Source organism: Bos indicus x Bos taurus, chromosome 7 (genome assembly GCF_003369695.1).
Source record: "Bos indicus x Bos taurus breed Angus x Brahman F1 hybrid chromosome 7, Bos_hybrid_MaternalHap_v2.0, whole genome shotgun sequence".
In the NCBI taxonomy this organism is placed as follows: domain Eukaryota; kingdom Metazoa; phylum Chordata; class Mammalia; order Artiodactyla; family Bovidae; genus Bos; species Bos indicus x Bos taurus.
Window position 1 is genome coordinate 79,213,411 of NC_040082.1, and position 20,778 is coordinate 79,234,188.

Below are 20,778 nucleotides of genomic sequence, written 5' to 3' on the forward strand. Positions count from 1 at the left end.
AGGTGATTGGATGGCATGTCAGTTGGAGAGGCAATCTGTAAAACAGAAATAATACAGAACTGCGTCATCCATGTGATTACATTGGATGTTCTCTAAAAGCAATACCTATGGGAACATGAAGGTCTGAAGTTATATTCTTTAATATCCCCCACCCGCGCTCTCTCTCTCTCTCTCTCTCACACACACACACACACGGCAGGGGTGGGGTCACTGGGGAGGTGGGGAGAACACACTAAAGGTCTAAAAGAAGAGCTAGGCATCATGGATATATATTTATATGTGATATACATTCACAGGGTCATCTTAGTTGGAGAAAGTAGCTGTATCTCTTCTCTTTACTGGATATTTGTCAAATAAGTCACTGTTTAAACTGTAGGACTGTGGGTGTCTGCATGTTTTCCAGAATCAGAGCAGAAAGCATTTCTAGGAGAGTGGATGCTAAACATTGTGCTTAGTCATCAGCCCATTGTGGCCAACATTGTGTCCGACTCTTTGTGATCCCATGAACAGTAGCCCACCAGGCCCCTCTGTCCATGGGATTCTCCAAGCAAGAACACTGGAGCGGGTTGCTGTTTTTTTCTCCAAGATGCTAAACATGCTTTACCCAAATCAAGGGATTCTAACCATCTCCATGCCATCTCAGAAATCCTAAACTCTGGTTGTGAAACCAAGTGGATAATCAGCCCATCCCTTTGAGCAGTGCCTCTCTGCACAGTATCATAGGGGAGATGGTTGTTTCCATATAACTTCTCAGTAAACAGGCCAGTTGCATAAAGTGAAAGTGAAGTTGTTCAGTCATGTCTGACTCTTGGTAACCCCATGGATTGTAGCTCACCAGGCTCCTCCATCCATGGGATTTTCCAGACAAGAATACTTGAGTGGGTTGCCATTTCCTTCTCTAAGGGATCTTCCCAACCCAGGGATCAAACCCAGGTCTCCCACACTTCAGGCAGACTCTTTACCATCTGAGCCACCAAGGACAGTGCGGCCAGTTGCATAGCTTATTAAAGTGTCCACTGCAGCATAGGAAACTGAATTTGACCTGCTGGGCAAAGACCTACATTGTTTTAAACAATAGGATAATGTTGTTGCTGCTGTTGTTCAGTCATTTAGATGTGTCCAGCTCTTTATGACCCCATGGCCTGCAGCACGCCAGGCTTCCCTGTCCTTCCCTATCTCCCAGAGTTTGAGTTTCTTGAACAGAGGAGCCTGGTGGGCTACAATCCATGGGGTCACAAAGAGCCAGACACCACGGAGCAACTAACCTGAATTAAGATAATGGGTCTTCCTTGATTAAAGTCTTGCATATTGAATTTGGGAAGAATAATTATAAGGAAGAAATATCCAGGTCATCCTAAGAAAAGCAGCAGGTTATCATAACAGTATGAACTACACTTGACGGGGAGAGCCCCAGGAGCCAAGGCACCTCCTGCCTTACACAGACCTTGTCCTGTTCTCCCAAGGCATCAAGCCCCTGTAAAGTCCAGGTCTCTATAGGTTCTTCCCCAGATTTCTATAAAGGGAAAATTCCTGCTCTTATGGAATGCAGTATTATATTTCCTCTAACTCTATTACTAAAAATATCAAACCTTGGATATGCAGATGACACCACTCTAATGGCAGAAAGAAAAGAGGAACTAAAGAGCTTCTTGATGAAGGTGAAAGAGGAGAGGGAAAAAGCTGGCCTAATACTAAGATCCTGGCATCTGGTCCCATCATTTAATGGCAAACAGATGGATAAAAAGTGGAAACAGTGACAGATTTTATTTTCTTGGGCTCCAAAATCACTACAGACAGTGATTGCACCCACAAAATTAAAAGACACTTAGTCCTTGGAAGAAAAGCTATGGCAGACATAGACAGCATATTGAAAAGCAGAGACATCACTTTGCCAGCAAAGGTCCATATAGTCAAAGCTATGGTTTTTCCAGTAGTTATATCTGAACATGAGAGTTGAACCATAAAGAAGACTGACTGCCAAAGAATTGATGCTTTTGAATTGTGGTGCTAGAGAAGACTCTGGAGAGTCCCTTGGACTGCAAGGAGATCAACCCAGTCAATCCTAAAGGAAACCAGCCCTGAATTTTCATTGGAAGGACTGATGCTGAAGGTCTAATACTTTGGCCACCTGATGGGAAGAGCCAACTCACTGCAAAAGACTCTGGTGCTGGAAAAGATTGAAGGCAGGTGAAGGGGATGACAGCGCATGAGATGGTTCGATGGCATCACTGATTCCATGGACATGAATTTGAGCAAACTCTGGGAGACAGCGAAAGACAAAGAAGCCTGGTGTGCTGCAGTCCATGGAATCATAAGGAGTCAGAGATGATTTGGTGTCTGAGCAACAACAGAAGTAAAACACTGTGAATTATAGTAAAGGGCATTTTCTGTGCATGTGTAGCACACACACATCCATTATGATATTTAATTGAGTCTGGAAAACATGAAAGTGTGCCTGACAAGAACATACATATAAAGTATTTCTGATTATCTTGAACCCCTATGAACTTTACTTGCTAAAGAAGCTGCTGGAATATCCGAGAATATCCAGTTGTTTTTTTCAGTTGTCTGATTTGTAAAATAAGACTTTGAATTGGATGATTCACTAAAATCTCTCCCACTTAACAATCTTAGTGTTTAATATCATGGAGCAAACCAAGTCACCACAAGCTTGCCATTGAAGATAGCAGGGCTGTCCTTTTCACCAGCAAAGGCACAGCAAATTGCCCTCTTGATATTTCTTAGACATTGACTTCTAACCAGTTGGTCATGTCATTGATCTTGAGATATACCCACTCATCCAGATCTTTTTAGGAGTTAAGATCACGTGATTCAGATGCTGAAAAGATATGGAGGAGAAGAGAACCCTCCCACACTGTTGATGGGAATATAAGTTGATGCAGCCACTGTAGAGAACAGTATCGAGATTCTGAAGAAAACTAAAAATACAACTACCATATGATCCAGCAATCCCACTCTTGGGATATACTCAGATAAAACCATAATTTAAAAAGATACATGCACCCCCATGTTCACAGCAGCACCTATTTACATCAGCTAGGACATGGAAACAACCTAAATGTCTATCAACAGATGAATGGATAAAGAAGATGTGATACATATATACAATGAAATATGACTCAGCCACGAAAAGGAATGAAGTACTGCCATTTGCAGAGACACGGATAAACCTAGAGACAGTCATACAGAGTGAAGTAAGTCAGAATGAGAAAAACAAGTATCATATAATATCATTTATATGTGGAATCTAGAAAAATGGTACAGATAACCTTATTTGCAAAACAAATAGAGACACAGATATAGAGAACAAACTTACGGATACTAGGAGGGAGAGAGGATGAATGGGGGTTTGGGGTTGACATATACATACACTGCTGCTGCTGCTGCTGCTAAATTGCTTTAGTCGTGTCCGACTCTGTGCGACCCCATAGACGGCAGCCCACCAGGCTCCCCCGTCCCTGGGATTCTCCAGGCAAGAACACTGGAGTGGGTTGCCATTTCCTTCTCCAATGCATGAAAGGGAAAAGTGAAAGTGAAGTCGCTCAGTCGTGTCCAACTCTTCGCAACCCCATGGACTGCAGCCTACCAGGCTCCCCTGTCCATGGGATTCTCCAGGCAAGAACATACACTACTATGTATAAAATAGATAATTAATGAGAACCTACTGTATAGCATGGGACCTCTACTCAAGGCTCTGTGGTGACCTAAATAGGAAGGAAATCTTAGAAGGGGAATATATATATATATATATATGTATAACTGATTCATTCTGCTGAACAGTAGAAACTAACAACATTGTATAGCAACTGTACTTCAATAAAAATGAATTAGTCATCTGTCTCCAAATTAAGATAATTCAATTTTTTTTTTCCCCTAAAATAGGAAAAGTAACAGAAGTTGTTCTACCTTATACATTTGAAACATCACTTGCTCTGGTATCAGTTTCAACTTTCTTTCTTTCTTTGCCTCTGAAGAAGAGAGCACTTAGGCCTCTTTTTTATCCACCTCCAGCCACCCAGCCCTGGCCTCGGGTTTCTGCCCCACCTCATTCTCTCAGGACATGGAAGATTTCCCCTTCCTACAAGGTCTGTCTGTTTTTGCAGCTAACGCTCACCCTGCTTTGCCAGGATACATTCTTGGTTGCAGCTATTAACTACATTTTCTGTTCTTTTTCTTTGGAGGGCTTACTTTCAGCTTGCTCCTGTGAAAAAAAGTGTGGTGCAAATATTCGGTCTCTCCCTGATATCGCAGTTGCTTTCATAAACAGTGCCCCGTTCCCCACATGAGGGGAGAAACATGAAAGGAGTTGGCTGTTTTGATCCAACATTCCTTTAGCAGATTAGTTGGCATGTTCAGAAGGTGCAGGCAAATTTAATCCAGAAAAGTATAAAAGTTCATGAACAGTCCGAGCAAATAACTGGGAAAAAATCCTATAAAAGGCTAAGGAGAGGTTCAAGGCTCTTTGAAAGGCATGATCATCTTTTTAAATGTCAAATTCCACCCACTAAATTTCATGCTGTTATTTTTACCACTCTCGTATTTTTTTAGCATTATATTTAATTTTTCTATTTTAAAACCCTGAAATCCCATCCCCCTGCTTTCTCCTGAGACTAAACATAACATGAAAATACCACAAAAGACTCAGTGGGTAAAATGCAAACAGGTTATGACAACACGCACTGACTCTTCTGTGTCTTTGCTTTGGAAAGGTTGTGTTCAGAGGTTTGGTGCTCTTTAACATAGAAGAGAAAGCTTTACCTTTCAAATACCACCATCATTTGATCAGAAAAATCAAGAGGGTCCCAGTTTCATTTCAGTGTGGTTATCTTATGCCTAACAACTTTATATGTTTCCCCTTTTTGGAAGCCTGTTGATTGAAAGGTGTGAGATTACAAAGTCATAGTTGAAGTGTGATTAACTTAAAGTAGAAACTAGTTATCTCAATAGTTCAAGGTTTTATAATATTCTTAAAGCTACCAGATAATTGAACAGACTAGCAGAAATATTGCCTTGAAATCAAAAGACTTGGATTCTGGTTCCAGCATTGACTCCGTCTCACTGTGTAACTTTGAGGAGATGCTCAAACTTTCTCTGAATCCGTTTTTCCACCTGAAGAATATGGAAGCAAAACAAGAGCATTTCTGAGATAACTTTCTGCTCTTTGAATTCTCAGCACAATTCTCTTTCATTGACTTTAGTCAAAGATGCATCAATTTTCAGTTCATACAGAATGGAAATGTTCTCTTCATAGGGTAAGCTTGGCTATATCTAAGCTTCACATGTTAGATTTTTATTTTACTCTTTTTATTAGGCTTCTTTACATGTTGTTCAGCTGCTCAGTCATGTCTGACTCTTTGCAACCCCATGGACTGCAGCACACCAGGCTTCCCTGTCGTTCATCATCTCCTGGAGTTTCCTCAAACCATGTCCATTGAATTGGTGATGCCATCCAACCATTGCATCCTCTGTCACCTACTTCTCCTCCTACCTTTGATCTTTCCCAGCATCAGGGTCTTTTCCAATCATTTGGCTCTAAATGACAGCCTATTAATTCCAACTTGTCCTTGTGTCTATAGGAGAAGATTCTGCTCTGGCTTCTTCAGTTCATGCAAGAGCAGGGCATCTCGCTGGATGAAGTGGACCAAGATGGCAACAGTGCTGTTCATGTGGCCTCACAGCATGGCTACCTCGGGTGCATACAGGTACACGGGCCCTGCTTCTCTGGAGAAAAGAGTGCAACAAGTAGTAAAGCAGAAAATGGGAATTTAGTTCCCTCAGAGAATGTCTAGATTAAATCAACTTTGTCTCTTTAGTGGATAATAGAAGAATCAAATTGATATATTTGTATTTCCAGAAGTGCACACGAGCATGGGCATGAATAGCTGTCTGGGTCTCTCCTTGCATGTCACAGGGTGCTGACAGGGTCTCTTCTTGCCCTTTCAGCCTTGCCTGAAAACCCCAGTGCTGAGGACAGTAGATGTTAAGCACCCTGTGTTCTCAAGATAGCAGAAAACCCCTGTCAGACGGACATCGCTCAGACTGTCACATGGCAGGTGGCCATGCCTGCTGCTGTTAGCACACTTTGCCTTCCCAAGTGTCTAAAAAACAGAACTGAATTTTCAGGAAACAATTAGAAAAATTCCTTAGAGTATCAAGCAGTATGACACAGTGGAGACACAAGAGACGCAAGTTGTGTCCCTCAGTGGGGAAGATCCCCCGGAGGAGAGCATGACAACCCACTCCAGCATTCTTGCTGGGATAACCCCATAGATAAGGGAATCACAGAGTCTGGCTATAGTCCATGGGGTCGCAGAGTCAGACACGACTGAGCGACTAAACACACACACAGCAGGTAGTAGGCTGGGGAGAGAGGGTCCTGTGGTTTTCTCCCTTTCTTTGTAGTAGGACTGAGCTTCTTGAATACATTCAAAAAGCCCAGAACTGATTCTAGGAAGCCCTTGACATAGACCCCCTCAGCCCAAGGGCAGGCTCGTCAGGGCCCTGATAGCCAGTCCACCCAACAGCCTCAGGTGGCCTCACCCTTCTAGCCAAACATACCTGGAGAATTTTACTGTGTCTTATGTGTGTAGCGATGGAAAGAGATTGGGGAGTAGAGCCACGGGAGGTGGCATTTCCCTGCCCCAGCCACCTGAGGGGACCTCCAAGAGGGCTGCTTAGAGAGTACAGGCTTCCTACGAGAAGAAGGATTGGCATCTCATCCCGCAGCTGAACGCAGAGCTGCCCAGAGCTGAGCCACACCAGGGCTACCACCCTCACAGTGCATGGCGGGGGGTCCTGAGAGGAGCACGTGAATGTGAAAACTGGGCAGGCCTCTTATATGTAATAGTTTAACATCTGCTAATCCCAAACTCCCAGGCCTTCCCTCTCCCACCTGCCTGTACAGCATGGGGAACTATTTTTAGTATCTTGTGATAAACCATAATGGAAAAGAACATATAAAAAAGAATATCTATATGTGTATAACTGAGTCACTTTGCTATATAGCAAAAACCGACACAACATTGCAAATCAACTATACTTCAATTTAAAAAAATTTTTTTAAATAACTGGATAGGCCTTTTCAGCTAGAAGGTATAAGGCCCTGACTGACAAAACAATGAGAGAGGGAGCTGAAGGGGAGGAGGGACAGTGATGGTGTAAGGAGAGGAAAAGCTTTGAATTGAAACAAAGTTTAGAACTGGCCTGGAATTTACTTTAGGAAAATAAATCATCATTACCAGAGTCTGACCAGTCACACCATTCTTTTCATTGAAAGTGACCCAACATCTATGGATTTGTTCCCACATCTGCCTGAAATGTAGGAAAAGAACAATTGACAATGTATGGGTGAAGGCCACGATTAAAGAAAATACTTTTACCTCACCAGATTCATACAGTTCAAAATATCTTATGTGTACTTGAGAACTCTAAGAAAACAGTGCTCTTTTGCACCATATTTGGTAATATTTCATTTATTCCAAACTTAACAGGCACTTACCAAGGTTTTCCTGTGTGCCGGTAGACTGTATCTGAAAGAGAAAACTGGGCAGTGAGAACCAGTTGCTCAGAAAAGTAGAGAGGATTAGGAAATGACAGGAGAAGATATGCAAAAGCTGTAAATATGAGACAAGAGCTGAATAAAACCAGAATGCAGAGGCAATAGCAAAAAGATCTCTACACAGTCTCCTCACATGCAACTGCTCTGTGGAAAGCCACATTAACAGGAAATATTCCAAGTGTCTGAGAAGTTTCCCCACTATTGTTGGCAAAGCATGCATCTTCTAATTTAAGACACCCAGTCGTGAAAGGAGTGATGAGAAATCAAAATGTATAGAAAAGAGAGAAATTTTAATTACTACCAGGGTCTGCAGAAAGATGAAAGGAGTAGCATTGCTTTTTGTGGAGGAAAAATAATTGAACGAAGACTGAAAACTTCATTTTTCTGTTTAACAAAACACTATCATATTTAATAGTCTCAAAGTAAAAAAGAGTAAACTTTTATCAGCTAATAAATAACTGCAAGCCAAAGAAAACTGGCTGATATCACTAATTCTGTTTGAGATTTCAATTTTTTTTTTTTTAATATGTGAGGAGAGGCAGTCTGTCCTTTCAGCGTGTTCATCTCCACTTAACACAAATGATATTTTTGGCACTAGGCACCATGGATGTGGAAACTTGGATACTCTTGGAAGTAAGTCTCTCCACTGGGTGTGAGAAAAAGTAGGTACAAAGAGATTGGAAGTGGAAAAGGGAGTGAGCAAGTGTCGTTATGATGTGAGGAGGGAGCTGAGTATGGGAAACACTGCAGAGGCCGGAGCCAAGAGGAGCGCTAAGAGTGTGTGTTTAAGCTGTGTCTCTGGGAGCTCAGTGTGGGGTGGGGACGCTTTGTGAGCTGAGTGGCAGTAACTGTAGGGCACAGTGACTTTTCATGGCGAGTAATCCTAAATTGAGTGGAAAATGAAGCTCCTTCATGACCTCTGAGTCTGAGTAGTCTAGGAATTTTAAAATAACAATTATTTCTTGTGGAGAAAACATTATCTATTACTAAAATAAATTCGGAGGTCTACAAACTCATCTTGATAGTGTCAAAAAAATATATCAGACTATGCCAGTTGATTAATATTGATGTGACAGCTTTTTGTGGAGTCTATTGTCACCACAGCATAAAAACTAAAGTTTTAATTTTTAAAAATTAACGATGTCAGGGAATTCCCTGGTATACCGGTGGTTAGGACTCTTTGCTTTCATTGCTGAGGGCACAGGTTCAATCCCTGATCAGAGATCTAAGATCACACAAGCCAAAGTACAGTAAAAAGAAAAAAAAATTAACAGTCTCAACCATGCTCCTTCAAATCTTTCTCCGCTATATTAATGATACCTTGACAAGATTCCTTAACTTTTTGCCTTTGTTTGACTATTAACATATACTTCAAACCAATTGAACAATCTCAGTCTTATTTCTAATTCAAAGTATTCTCCTCCCCAAGCCAGCTCAGCTCAGGGTAGAAGGAACAAGGTTGGGACAGAAGCTTGACTGGCTTGTTACACACCACCTTAGCTCCTATTCACCTCTCTCTCCTGGGATCCACTGTTGAGGACAAATAGGGAGTATGGAGAGAGAAAGTCAGCTGTCTCTTTGCTTAACTGGCAGGGGCCATGGCATCTCCCTGAAAGTTGTCTTGCTTCTTTAGCTCACTAAGGTTTGCCACTGATATCCTCGGGAGCAGCCTTCAGGGGCTGTGTCTCTGGTGGATGTGGTGGGTAGGGTCTTTGGAGGGTCCTTTAGAGCCTCCCCACTGCTACCTGACAGGGAGATGCGGCCCTGACCTTGCACTCTCCCCCCCATACAAGACCCTCCACGGTGTTGCTTCCCACTGCCTCCTGCTGCTAAAGAACCTTCTCCATTTTCATCGGGTGATAATAAGCTCACAGCATGCTCCCTTCTACAACATCTGCTCAATCTATGGAGACACATCCTCGCCAAGGCACATGGTGAGAATATGGGCCCCTGCCATGACAGTTCTCTCCTGTTCTTTTTATCTCTGATTGGGTAGGTTCAGCACCAGATCAAGTGTGCTGCCCAAAAAGGAACAGGTAAAAAAAGTTCCTTCTTTTTCTTAGGGGCATCCCTAAATTCATGAGCCCACCCACTGAAAGGGACAGAGCCTCTCACTGCAGACACGGCCCTGCTCATCTCACGAAGGAAAGGACTCCTAAGGACAACACATCCTCCTCTCCTTCCCAGTGTCCTTCTGAGGCTGGGTGGGGTTGATAGTAGGAGGTTGGTCGGTTGCGTTGTTGTAGGTTCTGAAGGGAGGCATCTGATACTGACTGCTAAAGTCTCACTAGAAGTTGTCTTTGTATGGGAGGCTCCTTGCCCCCACCCTGTCCTGCTGTGGACTCTGGTGACTGGTTTTGGAACAACAGGAGAAGTTCCATTCAACCTTCTGTTACAGTCATTAAAAAGTAATGTTTATGAACACACCTGAAGAATATCATACTAAGTAAGTCAGAGAAAAGCAGTTATATGATATCAGTTATGTGTGAAATCTAAAAAATAATACAAATTATTCTGTATACAGAAAGGAAACAGACTCACAAACATAGGAAACAAATTTATGGTTACCAAAGGGAAGAAGGAGGTGGGGGAGGGATACATTTGGGAGTATGAAAGTAACAGATGCTAACTACTGTACATAAAATAATAAGCAACAAGAGTTCACTGTGTAGCATGGAGAACTATATTCTATATTCAATATCTTGTAACAACCCATAATGGAAAGCAACATGGAAAAAAGAAATATAAATATATATATATATATATATATATAATTGAATCACTTTGCTGCATACCTGAAACTAACAAAATTGTAAATCAACTATACTCCAAAAATTTTTTTTAAAATAACATTTAGAGGGAAGTCCTGACGGATCACATGTCTCTGCCTCCTCTAACAGACCCTGGTTGAGTACGGAGCCAATGTCACTATGCAGAACCATGCCGGGGAGAAGCCCTCCCAGAGCGCCGAGCGCCACGGACACAGCCTGTGCTCCCGGTACCTGGTGGTGGTGGAGACCTGCATGTCACTAGCCTCCCAGGTGGTGAAGCTCACCAAGCAGCTGAAGGAGTGAGTGACCTGCTTGTTCCATGAGAACCCAGTCTGGCTGGTCAGGTCGTGCTTAGGTGTCAGCCCAGTCCTCAGAAGGCTCCCTCGCATGGGTGGTACCGGGAATGCCTAGTATCTTCCTCATCTTCTTTTCTTCCCTCGTTCCCAGTCCTCACAGCCGGTGTTCATGCTGAAGATGCCATGTCTGTGGAGGCAAAATGATATTTAAGCAAAAAAAGAAAGCAGAGCAAGCTTCCTCAGCAGGAAACTTAAGCCACAGTGGACTAGGGGAGAGAGCCTCTCTCTGTCTTCACATCTTAGGGCCCCAGATGATGTAGCGGGCGCAGAAAGCACATGTGGGCATCATTCCAAACTTCTGTCCTTAATAGTTCAACAAATTATAAAGAATGTGAGAGAGAGAAAGTTTCAAGATGAGCCAGTTTTTCAGTTTTCTCAAAAAAGAAAAATGTATATTTGGGAAAGTATAGGTACCCTGGTAACCATTGCCACAAATTTATTATAAAAATTAAGCAGACAATTCACAAATCCTCAGAATGAAAAATCCTCAGAATGTGAACTCAGTATGACGTTACTTAAAACACTCTTTGTCTAGTTAAGCCCAGTTCTTTTTTTGATGAAATAATAAAGCTGGTACACATTGCATAACTAGATGTCAGGGGAGCATGGCTGGGAAGTTGCTATGATGTGTTTGAAAAAAGGAGGGCCCAAGGAGAGGTTATCTGGGAGGGGTGGGGGTCAAGCAGGTTGAAGGACTAAGAGCTGAGGCCCCTCTAAGGGGACAGAGGTCAGCCCTTGGAGAACACATTGGCCAAATGACCGTTGCCATACTGATAAGGGACTCATTGAAAATCAAGAATAGCACTCAAAGTAATGGTAACAGATTAGGAGAATAGACCTTAAAAATTAAGTTTTAGGGGAGAAAAGTGAAGTTATAAAAAATATTTTTTTCTTCTTTCCTTGTGAAAAAAGATCTGTAGTTGGTGGGAGGCCTTAACTGGTTAGAATTTAATTCATGCAACAGTGACAAGTCCTTAGATCCTCTGGCTCCTCACTAGACTTGGGAAACATTTCTCTCTCTGCTTCTGCTCTTGTGCCTTAGAGGTTAAGAGTTTCTGCACTCCTCCACCCTTCCCCTGTCAGTACCTAGAATACTGTCTCTAATGAGTTTAGGCTTTCACTAGAAAAAAATTTAAACTTAAAAATTAGAGGGGTTCCTTTCTCTCCAACAATCCTTTGTCCAGTTACACAAGACTCCACTGGAGCAGGTGAGCTAAGCAAGCTTTGAAGGTCTGGATGTAACTGAAGGGGAAATGCACCCAAATTCCTAATTCCCTTCAGGAAGTTATCTTGTCAAGGCAAACATACTTGTACACATGCCTTTATGTACATGTATAGGTATTTCTGAAAAGAAGTTCCTAGAAAAGGAATTACCAGAACAAAGGTGCATACATGTGGATTTTTGTTGTTGTTCAGCCACTAAGTCACGTCTGACTCTGTGACCCCATGGACTGCAGCACACCAAGCGTCTCTGTCCCCTCACTGTCTCCCAGAGTTTGCCCGAGTCATGTGTGTAGAATCGGTGATGCTATCCAACCATCTCATCCTCTGCCACCTTCTTCTTCTTTGCCTTCAGTCTTTCCCAGCATCAGGGTCTTTTCCAGTGAGTCAGTTCTTCATATCAGGTGGCCAAAATACTGGAGCTTCAGCTTCAGCATCAGGCCTTCCAATGAGTATTCAGGGTTGATTTCCATTAGGATTGACTGGTTTGATCTCCTTGCTGTCATGATACTTGTATACAGATGCTGCCTAATATCCTTCCAGAAATGTTGTACCAGTGGATACTCACCCCAGTAGTGTATGCACATATCCATCAAGAGGAACCTTAAAATAGTCCAATGGAATGTTTTTTTCTAAAGGTTTGTACTCAGAGAAAAGACTGAAAAACCTTCCCCTCAGTCTCTCAGCATAGAGTTGGAGAGGCTTTCCTGAGCTGTAGTAGTTGCTTTATTGGTAGAACTCTTCAAGGTCAGGGTCTTGGCCGCTCTCTGTGCTTTTGATCCTGGGATAAAACACACATGTACGCTAATAGGCAGCAGTTATTCCACTGTCTCCAAGCTGAAGGCTGTAGACAGTTGTAGTCAAGCCAATGAGAATATGAAATAAGAGAGGTTATGCTGGAGACCCTAGTTTTGTACTTACTGTGTGTCTCAGTGAGACTGGCAAAACTAAAACAGAAATTCACTTACTCTATTTAGTCCACTCTGCCCTTCAGACTCTAGGGCACCAATAACATCAAAAGGTGCACGAGGAAGGATGGGAAACACTAGTTTTTCAGTCCAAAATTGTGAGTGGGAGACAGTCTTGAGCGCCTTTTCCTCCTAGGATATTTTTACCAGTCCTTCATCAACATAGGTATTATTTAGAAATGGTACCCTTCAGCTCTCTCAGACATCCTGATCTATAAGTGTAGGTGTCAATGGGTTGAATTGTGGCCTCATAAAATGATGTGTTGGAGTCCTAACCCCTAGGACTTTGGAATGTGAACTTATTTGGAGATGGGTCTTTACAAAAGTAATCAAGTGAAAATTAAGTCATAGGATTGGGCCCAATCCAAGATGATTGGTGTCCTTGCAAAAGGGGAAAATCTGGACACAGAGACAGACACACACAGGGAGAAGATAATGTGCACAGGAAGGCAAAGATCAGGGTGATTCATTCAGAAGTCAGAGAATGCCAGAGATTGCTAGTGAACCACCAAACACTAGGAGAGAGGCAGAGGGCCAATTCTCCCTCACAGCCCTCCAAGGAACCAGCCTTGTCAACACCTCGGTTACAGACTGCTAGCCTCCAGAACTATCAGAAAATAAACTTCTGTTGTTTAAGGAAGGCAACTTGTGGTATTTGTTAGAGCAGCCTAGCAGACATACTGGACAAATGCTCACATATTTTCACATATTCATATTTCACATGCTCATATATTATAAAGTTGATTAGTCCTTTCTGAGGGCTTTTTTAGAATCTAGATAATAGAGTCCTTTTTTCCTCCATCCATACTTGGGATTCCTCTCATCAGTCAACCTAATTGCCTCCAAATAGTTTCCTTGACTGTGTCATAATTCACATTGACACCTAAAAACCCTTTAAAAGGAGACTGTAATCTTGCTTCATCTATTTTAATCCCTCACCTAATGTTTTTCTAAAATACTTGACAGACAATACCAAATTTCAAAGTAGGAAAAGTAGAAAGCTCCTGTATATTTTTTGTTTATTCTTTAGATTAGGGTCAGCAAACTATAGACTATATACTGAGGCCCAATTCACCCCACCACCTGTTGCTTTTTTTTTCCACCACCTGTTTTTGTAAATAAAGTTTTATTGAAACAGAGCCATACACATTTTCTTACATATTACTGAGTGTTGATTTCACAACTACATAAGCTGAGTTGAGTAATTATGACACAGAATTTGTGGTGTACAAGCCTAAAATATTTAATATTTGACCCTTTAGGAAAAAGTTTGCTGGCTTCCGCTTTATTTCAGTGTGTGAGTCACAGAATGAGCAAGATAAAATAAGATCACAGACTTCTAGGGATGGAATGGAATAGGAGGGATGGAATAGGAGAAGGCAATGGCACCCCACTCGAGTACTCTTGCCTAGAAAATCCCATGGACAGAGGAGCCTGGTAGGCTGCAGTCCATGGGGTTGCTAAGAGTCGGACACGACTGAGTGACTTCACTTTCACTTTTCACTTTCATGCATTGGAGAAGGAAATGGCAACCCACTCCAGTATTCTTGCTTGGAGAATCCCAGGGACGGTGGAGCCTGGTGGTCTGCCGTCTATGGGGTCGCACAGAGTCAGACACGACTGAAGCGACTTAGCAGCAGCAGCAGCAGGGATGGAATGTTAGTACTAAGACTGACCACTTCTGAGAAAAGGAGAATATCTGGGGCTGGTGGAAGAGTATTATGCAAATCTGATCTCTCAGAATTAAATTTAGGTAGCCGACAGCTGTTGAGGATGTGCAGTGACATTTGGCAAGGAGAAGACTGAACTTCCTCAAGCCAGCATCGAAGATTCAGCAGCTCTTTTAAGAATACTTATAACTCATTGGTTTAGTTCTTCCTTCTGACTCATGGGAGCTGCTACCAGTTTTGATGCTTAGATTTCTACTCCTGTAACAAATTACCACATACTTAGTGGTTTAAAACAATGGACATTTATCTTACAGTTCTGTAGGTCAGGATACCAGAATGAATTTCTCTAGATTAAAATCAGTGTGTTCACAGTCTGCTTTCCTTTCTGGAGACTCTCAGATGAAAGTCTGTTTCCTGCTCATTCAGGTCATGTAGCAGAATCAGTTTCTTGCTGAAGTCTCTGTTTTCTTGCTGTCAGCTGAGAGTCATTGCCAGCTCCTCGAGGCTACTGCATTGCTTGGCTCACAGCCGCTTCCTTCATCATCAAAGTCCCCAACCGCAGGTAGAGTCCTTACCACACTTTAAGTCCCTCTGATCTCCTTTTCTGCCTTCTCTTCACTGTTACTCATGTGGTGAGATTGGACCCACCCCATAATCCAACCTTAATTCCCTTTTTATCACATAAGGTAACATAATCACATCTTTCAGGGATTAGGATGTGATAGACATCTTTGGGGGGCAATGGGGAGTACCACAGGAATACTACAGAGATCAGTAAATACTGCTTACTTCTCTAAAATCAGAATCAGTGTAATTTACTTTTTCAAGTTCTATAATAATATGTGTTTTCTAAACAGATTTTACCTTCTTGAACCTATGGCTTTCAACCTATTTTCTTAACTTTAAATAAAGCACATTCTGATGCATATGCTTCTCTGTCTGGAGTAAATCAGCTGTTGCCATACACAGTTTTCTCTTTATACAAAAAATACCAAGTTATTTACCTGGTAGCTCAGCTGGTAAAGAATCTGCCTGCAATGTAGGAAACCCTGGTTCGATTCCTGGGTCAAGAAGTTCCCCTGGAGAAGGGAAAGGCTATGCATTCCAATATTCTAGGGCTTCCCTGGTGGCCTAGACGGTAAAGAATTCTTGCAGTTCGGCTGACCTGAGTTCAATTCCTTGTTGGGACAATACCCTGGAGGACAGCATGGCAACCCACTCAAGTATTTTTACCTGGAGAATCCCCCTGGACAGAGGAAACTGGTGGACTACAGTCCATGGGGTTGCAAAGAGTTGGACACGACTGAGTGACTAAGCACAGCACAGCATACCCAACTTGGAAGCAGTTCGCTTGCTTTGTTTTATTTAGCTTTTTTCTGATGGCTAAATTAACTCAATTACTTTATAAATTCAGACAATTTAGGGAGAGTGAGTAACATTTTGGAGTATATCCTTCTAGCTTGGGGTGTGGCTGGGGTTTGGGGAGAAAGAGATTTCTTAAAAATGAGATAATGAGATTATATTACACACAGCATTTTGTAACTTTTTTTTTCAACTTAAGGAAAGTAAATTACACTCTGTGTGTGTGTGTCTGTGTCTGTTTATATAAATACACTTCATACTGTATACTTTATATATATATACACACACGCATGTATTAGGGAAGCTTTTTCTATGCTACAAAAATTCAGATATATTATCATTCTTAATAGCTGCCTTCCTAGAAATAATTATAAATTGATTTACTCAGTCTTAGTGATGAGCATTTATGTTACAGTTTTTTTACTAATGGGCTTCCCAGGTGGTGCTAGTGGTAAAGAACCTGCCTGCCATGTGAATAATAAATTATCTTGTTGAGTACTTTTGATTGTATCCTTAGGAAAATTTCTGAATTATAAGGGTGAAGATTATGCACATTTGTAAGGCTTTTAGATTTATTGCAACTTATTGCAAATTATCATGAGAAAATGTATATCTATTAATTTATGGTAGTAGCCATGTGTCAGAGAACTTATTTGTTTTGATTTGTTTTTCCCAGACAGACAACGCAACGTGTCACACTGCAGAACCAGCTCCAACAACTTCTAGAAGCCCAGAAATCAGAGGGCAAGTCACTCCTTTCTTCACCCAGGTAATACCAGAAGTGGTGGTGGTTAGGATTGTTAAGTATTTTTAATCTCTGAGCCATTTTCTTGGACTTTCTTTTATTATCTTTTTAGAATATAACAACAGAAGACATTTTATTTTTATAAAGAGGAATAAAAATGAGCTATCATAGGGAAGAAGGCACTGGATCTAGGGTCAGAAGACGTGAGTTTATCTCTGGCTCTGCCATTTCTTCTTTCCATGACTATAAACAAGTCACTTACTCTTTTAGAGTCTTTTTTCCTTCATCTATGAAATGGAAATAAGGATACGTAGGCTCATAAGGTTATTGACAATGGGATTGGGAAAATTTGTGCAAAATTGATGTGTAAAAAAACAAAACAGTAGATACATTTGGTAGTCACAGCATAAGGTATGAGGCATCCCATTCTGGTTATGGTTGCCACCATGGAATGTTTATAGTTTGATTGAAACAGACATTATTCTTATTTCAGTCTTAGTGATGTGGAAGTTATTCACAGCAGTAAAGCCACGCAGTGGTTCATTATTTTAACCCAATAGGAGATCATCTCATATATTTTCCATCCTCTTTCAGTTCACCATCCTCTCCAGCTTGCAGAAAGTCCCAGTGGAAGTCCCCAGACGCAGAGGATGAGTCTGTAGCCAAAAGCAAATCAGGAGTCCAGGAAGGGATTCAGGTTCTTGGAAGCCTGTCAGCATCCAGCCGGGCTAGGGCCAAAGTAAAAGACGAAGATTCTGATAAAATCCTACGTCAGTTATTAGGAAAAGATATTTCAGAGAATGTCTGCACCCAGGAAAAGCTGTCGTTGGAATTCCAGGATGCTCAGACTTCCTCGAGGCATTCCAAAAAGATCCCCCTGGAGAAGAGAGAACTGAAGTTAGCGCGGCTGAAGCAGCTGATGCAGCGGCCACTGAGCGAGGCTGACACAGACTCCAACAACTCTGAGGACCCCAAGGGCACCCCTGTGAGGAAGGTTGACAGGCCCAGACCGCAGCCCATTGTGGAGAGTGTGGAGGGCGTGGACAGCGCAGAGAGCCTCCACTTGATGATCAAGAAACACACCTTGGCATCAGGACGCAGGTTTCCTTTTAGTATCAAGGCCTCCAAATCCCTGGAGGGCCACAGCCCATCCCCCACCTCAGAAAGCAGCGAGCCGGACTTGGAATCCCAGTGCCCAGGCTCAGGAAACACCCCCTCAAGCCAACCCTCTGGAGAAGCCCCTCAGCCCAGCCCTGACAGCACAGCCGCCCAGAAAGTGGCCACAAGTCCCAAGAGTGCCCTCAAGTCCCCGTCGTCCAAGCGCCGGACATCTCAGAACTCAAAACTTAGAGTGACCTTTGAGGAGCCGGTGGTGCAGATGGAGCAAACTAGCCTTGAACTAAATGGAGAAAAGGAGCGAGAAAAAGGCAGGACCCTCCAGCGGACGTCTGCTGCTAGCGAATCAGGGGATCAGCTCAAAAGGCCTTTTGGAACCTTCCGATCCATTATGGAGACACTCAGTGGCAACCAGAACAATAATAATAACTATCAGGCATCCAACCAGTTGAAGACCTCCACCCTCCCCTTAACCTCCCTTGGGAGGAAGGTGACAGACGGTAAGGGAAACACCGGGAGCTCTGCTAGCAAAGGAAAAAATAAGGCGGTGAGTGCTGTTTGGAGAATGTCCCTTTTATTCCTTTAAATTAATTACACCACAGATTACAGCCCTTGGCCACCTTGAGGGAATCCCGCAAGAATTCTAAATGATGCATGGAAAATCAGACTCAAGCGTTTCTAATGAGATATGTTGTGTTGAGTACCTTTTACTCTTCCTTTGGAAATTGAGAGAGGATGATTAAACAGGTCACAGGAGATTATATCCTGGTCCTTCGATTTCCCCAAGTAGTTTGATCATTGAGAATTAGGAGTTGTAGATGGGGAGGCATTTCTATAGGATTAGATTACAAAATCGATACGAAATCAGGCCCCTCTTCATCCCTGATTCTGCCTCAGGAAGAGTTAGTTCTCCTCATGTGACTGGACAGTTTATTCTTGAGCCCAATTAAACAACATACAAATAGAAATTCTATTTCTAAAGACTTAACTACTCAGCTTTAGAAAGACCTTTGAAATGAATATGCCGCAGGGACCTCCACATTGGCATTTTATGACACAAGCCCCTAAGGAAGCCCTAGTGGTCTACAGTGCTTGCCAGCACGCAGGGGATGGCAGAGTATGTGCCATGAACTACACTGTACAATTGCATTTATTGTAAAACCACATGTTATAATCTGGATTTAAATCCTGTGAATAAGAGATACGAACATCTTTTTAAGTAATGTTTCCTGCATGCTTTGTGCCTGCTATGCCCTTAAAAACATGGTATAGCAGCCAAAATGTGAAACCCTCTGTGAAATAGAAGGACCCAGAATATCCTTCATGGTAACTAGAGAGTCAACACCTGCATAATTTATTATTTGTTATAAGGTACAACCCCATTCCGGTGAGGTCTAAGAACTTTCCAGACTCTTTTTGCAGTACCAAAATCAAATTTTACTTAATATCACTCAAATTAACAGCACACAAATTTTAATTGCACATTGATTTCCACCGAGTTGTCTTTGTTATAAAAGACTAGCTTTGTATTTGCTTCAGCTTAGAAAAGCCAAGCTTGTGCCCCCGAACACCAGGCTCTATGGATTAAATATGTCCAAACTTACATTGCTGGAATAAAACTCTTCCAGGTAACTTAATGGGTCCTCTCACTGAGGAGTCAAAGATCTCAGCAGTTCCGCATGCACCGTAAAGTGTGTCCGAAGCTTCTATCCTTTAACCTGTCTCCTGCATGCCTCCTGTTTATTGAGACATGTGCATGTGCTGAGCTTGTTGCATGTGTTCAGATGATTTTTAATTGCACCTCTCTAGGAGATGTACGGCAGCTGCATCAATCTTTCCTCTAACACGCTGATTGAAGAGCATCTGCATAACTATGCACGGTACGTGGTGCTAGGGGTGTATCCACAGCAGTACCAGGCCTTCGCTTTAAATTGCATGCCCTTTTAAATGGTGGTCCTAGGGCACCTTTTGCAGGCTCTGACACCTAGGAAGTAGAAAATTCCGACTCCTCCCCCAAATAGAAGCTGGCAGATTTGTAACTGGTCCTTAGAAAGGGAGCAGGTACCCACCCTAATGGAGAGGCTTCATTCCAGTAGCAGAGGGCAGAGGAATCTGCTCAGATCACAAACAATCTGTGCTTCCCAGCTGACCTTGACTTTCAGTCTTTGTTTTAATGGTGGGCTTCCCCAGTAGCTCAGATGGTAAAGAACCCGCCTGCCAATGCAGAAGAGCCAGGTTTGATCCCTGGATTGGGAAGATCATCTGGAGAAGGGAATGGCAACCCACTCCAGTATTCTTGCCTGGAGAATTCCATGGACAGAGGCGCCTGGTGGGCTGCAGTCCATCAGGGTTGCAAAGAGTCAGAGAAGACTGAGCAACTAACACTTTCACTTTCTTTCACATGAGTAAGTATAGAAATGACACTTCCTGCCATGGGTGGAGTGAGTCAGCCTCCTATCATAATCAGAACTTTGAAACTGAGCTGAGGTTCTTCATTGCTGGTTGTAGACTGAAAGCTCCCTTAGTCAGCAGTCTGCTGCCCTCAGGAGAGCTGAGGTCCTACCATGCTGCAGTTAGTTCAGCGTTCAGGACTGCAATGCTGGTCTATAAGCCAGGCTGTGAGAACCCACCACCATCAACAACCAAAAAAGGCCTTTCTTCAACACAATATTTGTGATTCAAAAGGCATGGACTGTGTATATAGAAGGATCATCTCCAAGGTCCCCAGTGACTCAGGCTGCTCCTTGAGCAAAGTCCTTCTTCGGCATAGCTTTCCTTCATCCCGTGGATACACACAACTCCCTAACAGAGCAGGAGACAGGAGGGTGCTTAGAAGAGAGCAACTGACAGGGAGGTACTACAGTCAAGTGCCTCTTGACAGGTTATTCCAGGAGAGATAAACCCCTAACCCCCTTTCAAAAGGACTAATCATCTAAATTAAGACTATGGCATGCCTTTTAGCACCCTTCCAAAATCCTCCAAAATGTTTG

The 20,778-nt window shown here is 42.6% G+C and overlaps 1 protein-coding gene across 8 annotated transcripts in view; it reads left to right on the forward strand.

Annotated features, from left to right (window-relative positions):
• Positions 1-20,778, forward strand: part of SNCAIP (synuclein alpha interacting protein) — a 163,925-nt gene that overhangs the window by 131,960 nt on the left and 11,187 nt on the right. For 6 of the 8 annotated variants that reach the window (XM_027546966.1, XM_027546965.1, XM_027546967.1 and 3 more), the window contains 5 exons: positions 5,598-5,723; positions 10,480-10,649; positions 16,604-16,696; positions 17,267-18,335; positions 19,598-19,668. In XM_027546966.1, the coding sequence (XP_027402767.1) occupies positions 5,598-5,723; positions 10,480-10,649; positions 16,604-16,696; positions 17,267-18,335; positions 19,598-19,668 (1,529 nt within the window). The remainder of the gene's footprint in view (positions 1-5,597; positions 5,724-10,479; positions 10,650-16,603; positions 16,697-17,266; positions 18,336-19,597; positions 19,669-20,778) is intronic. The other 2 variants (XM_027546969.1, XM_027546968.1) reach the window with 2 other exon arrangements.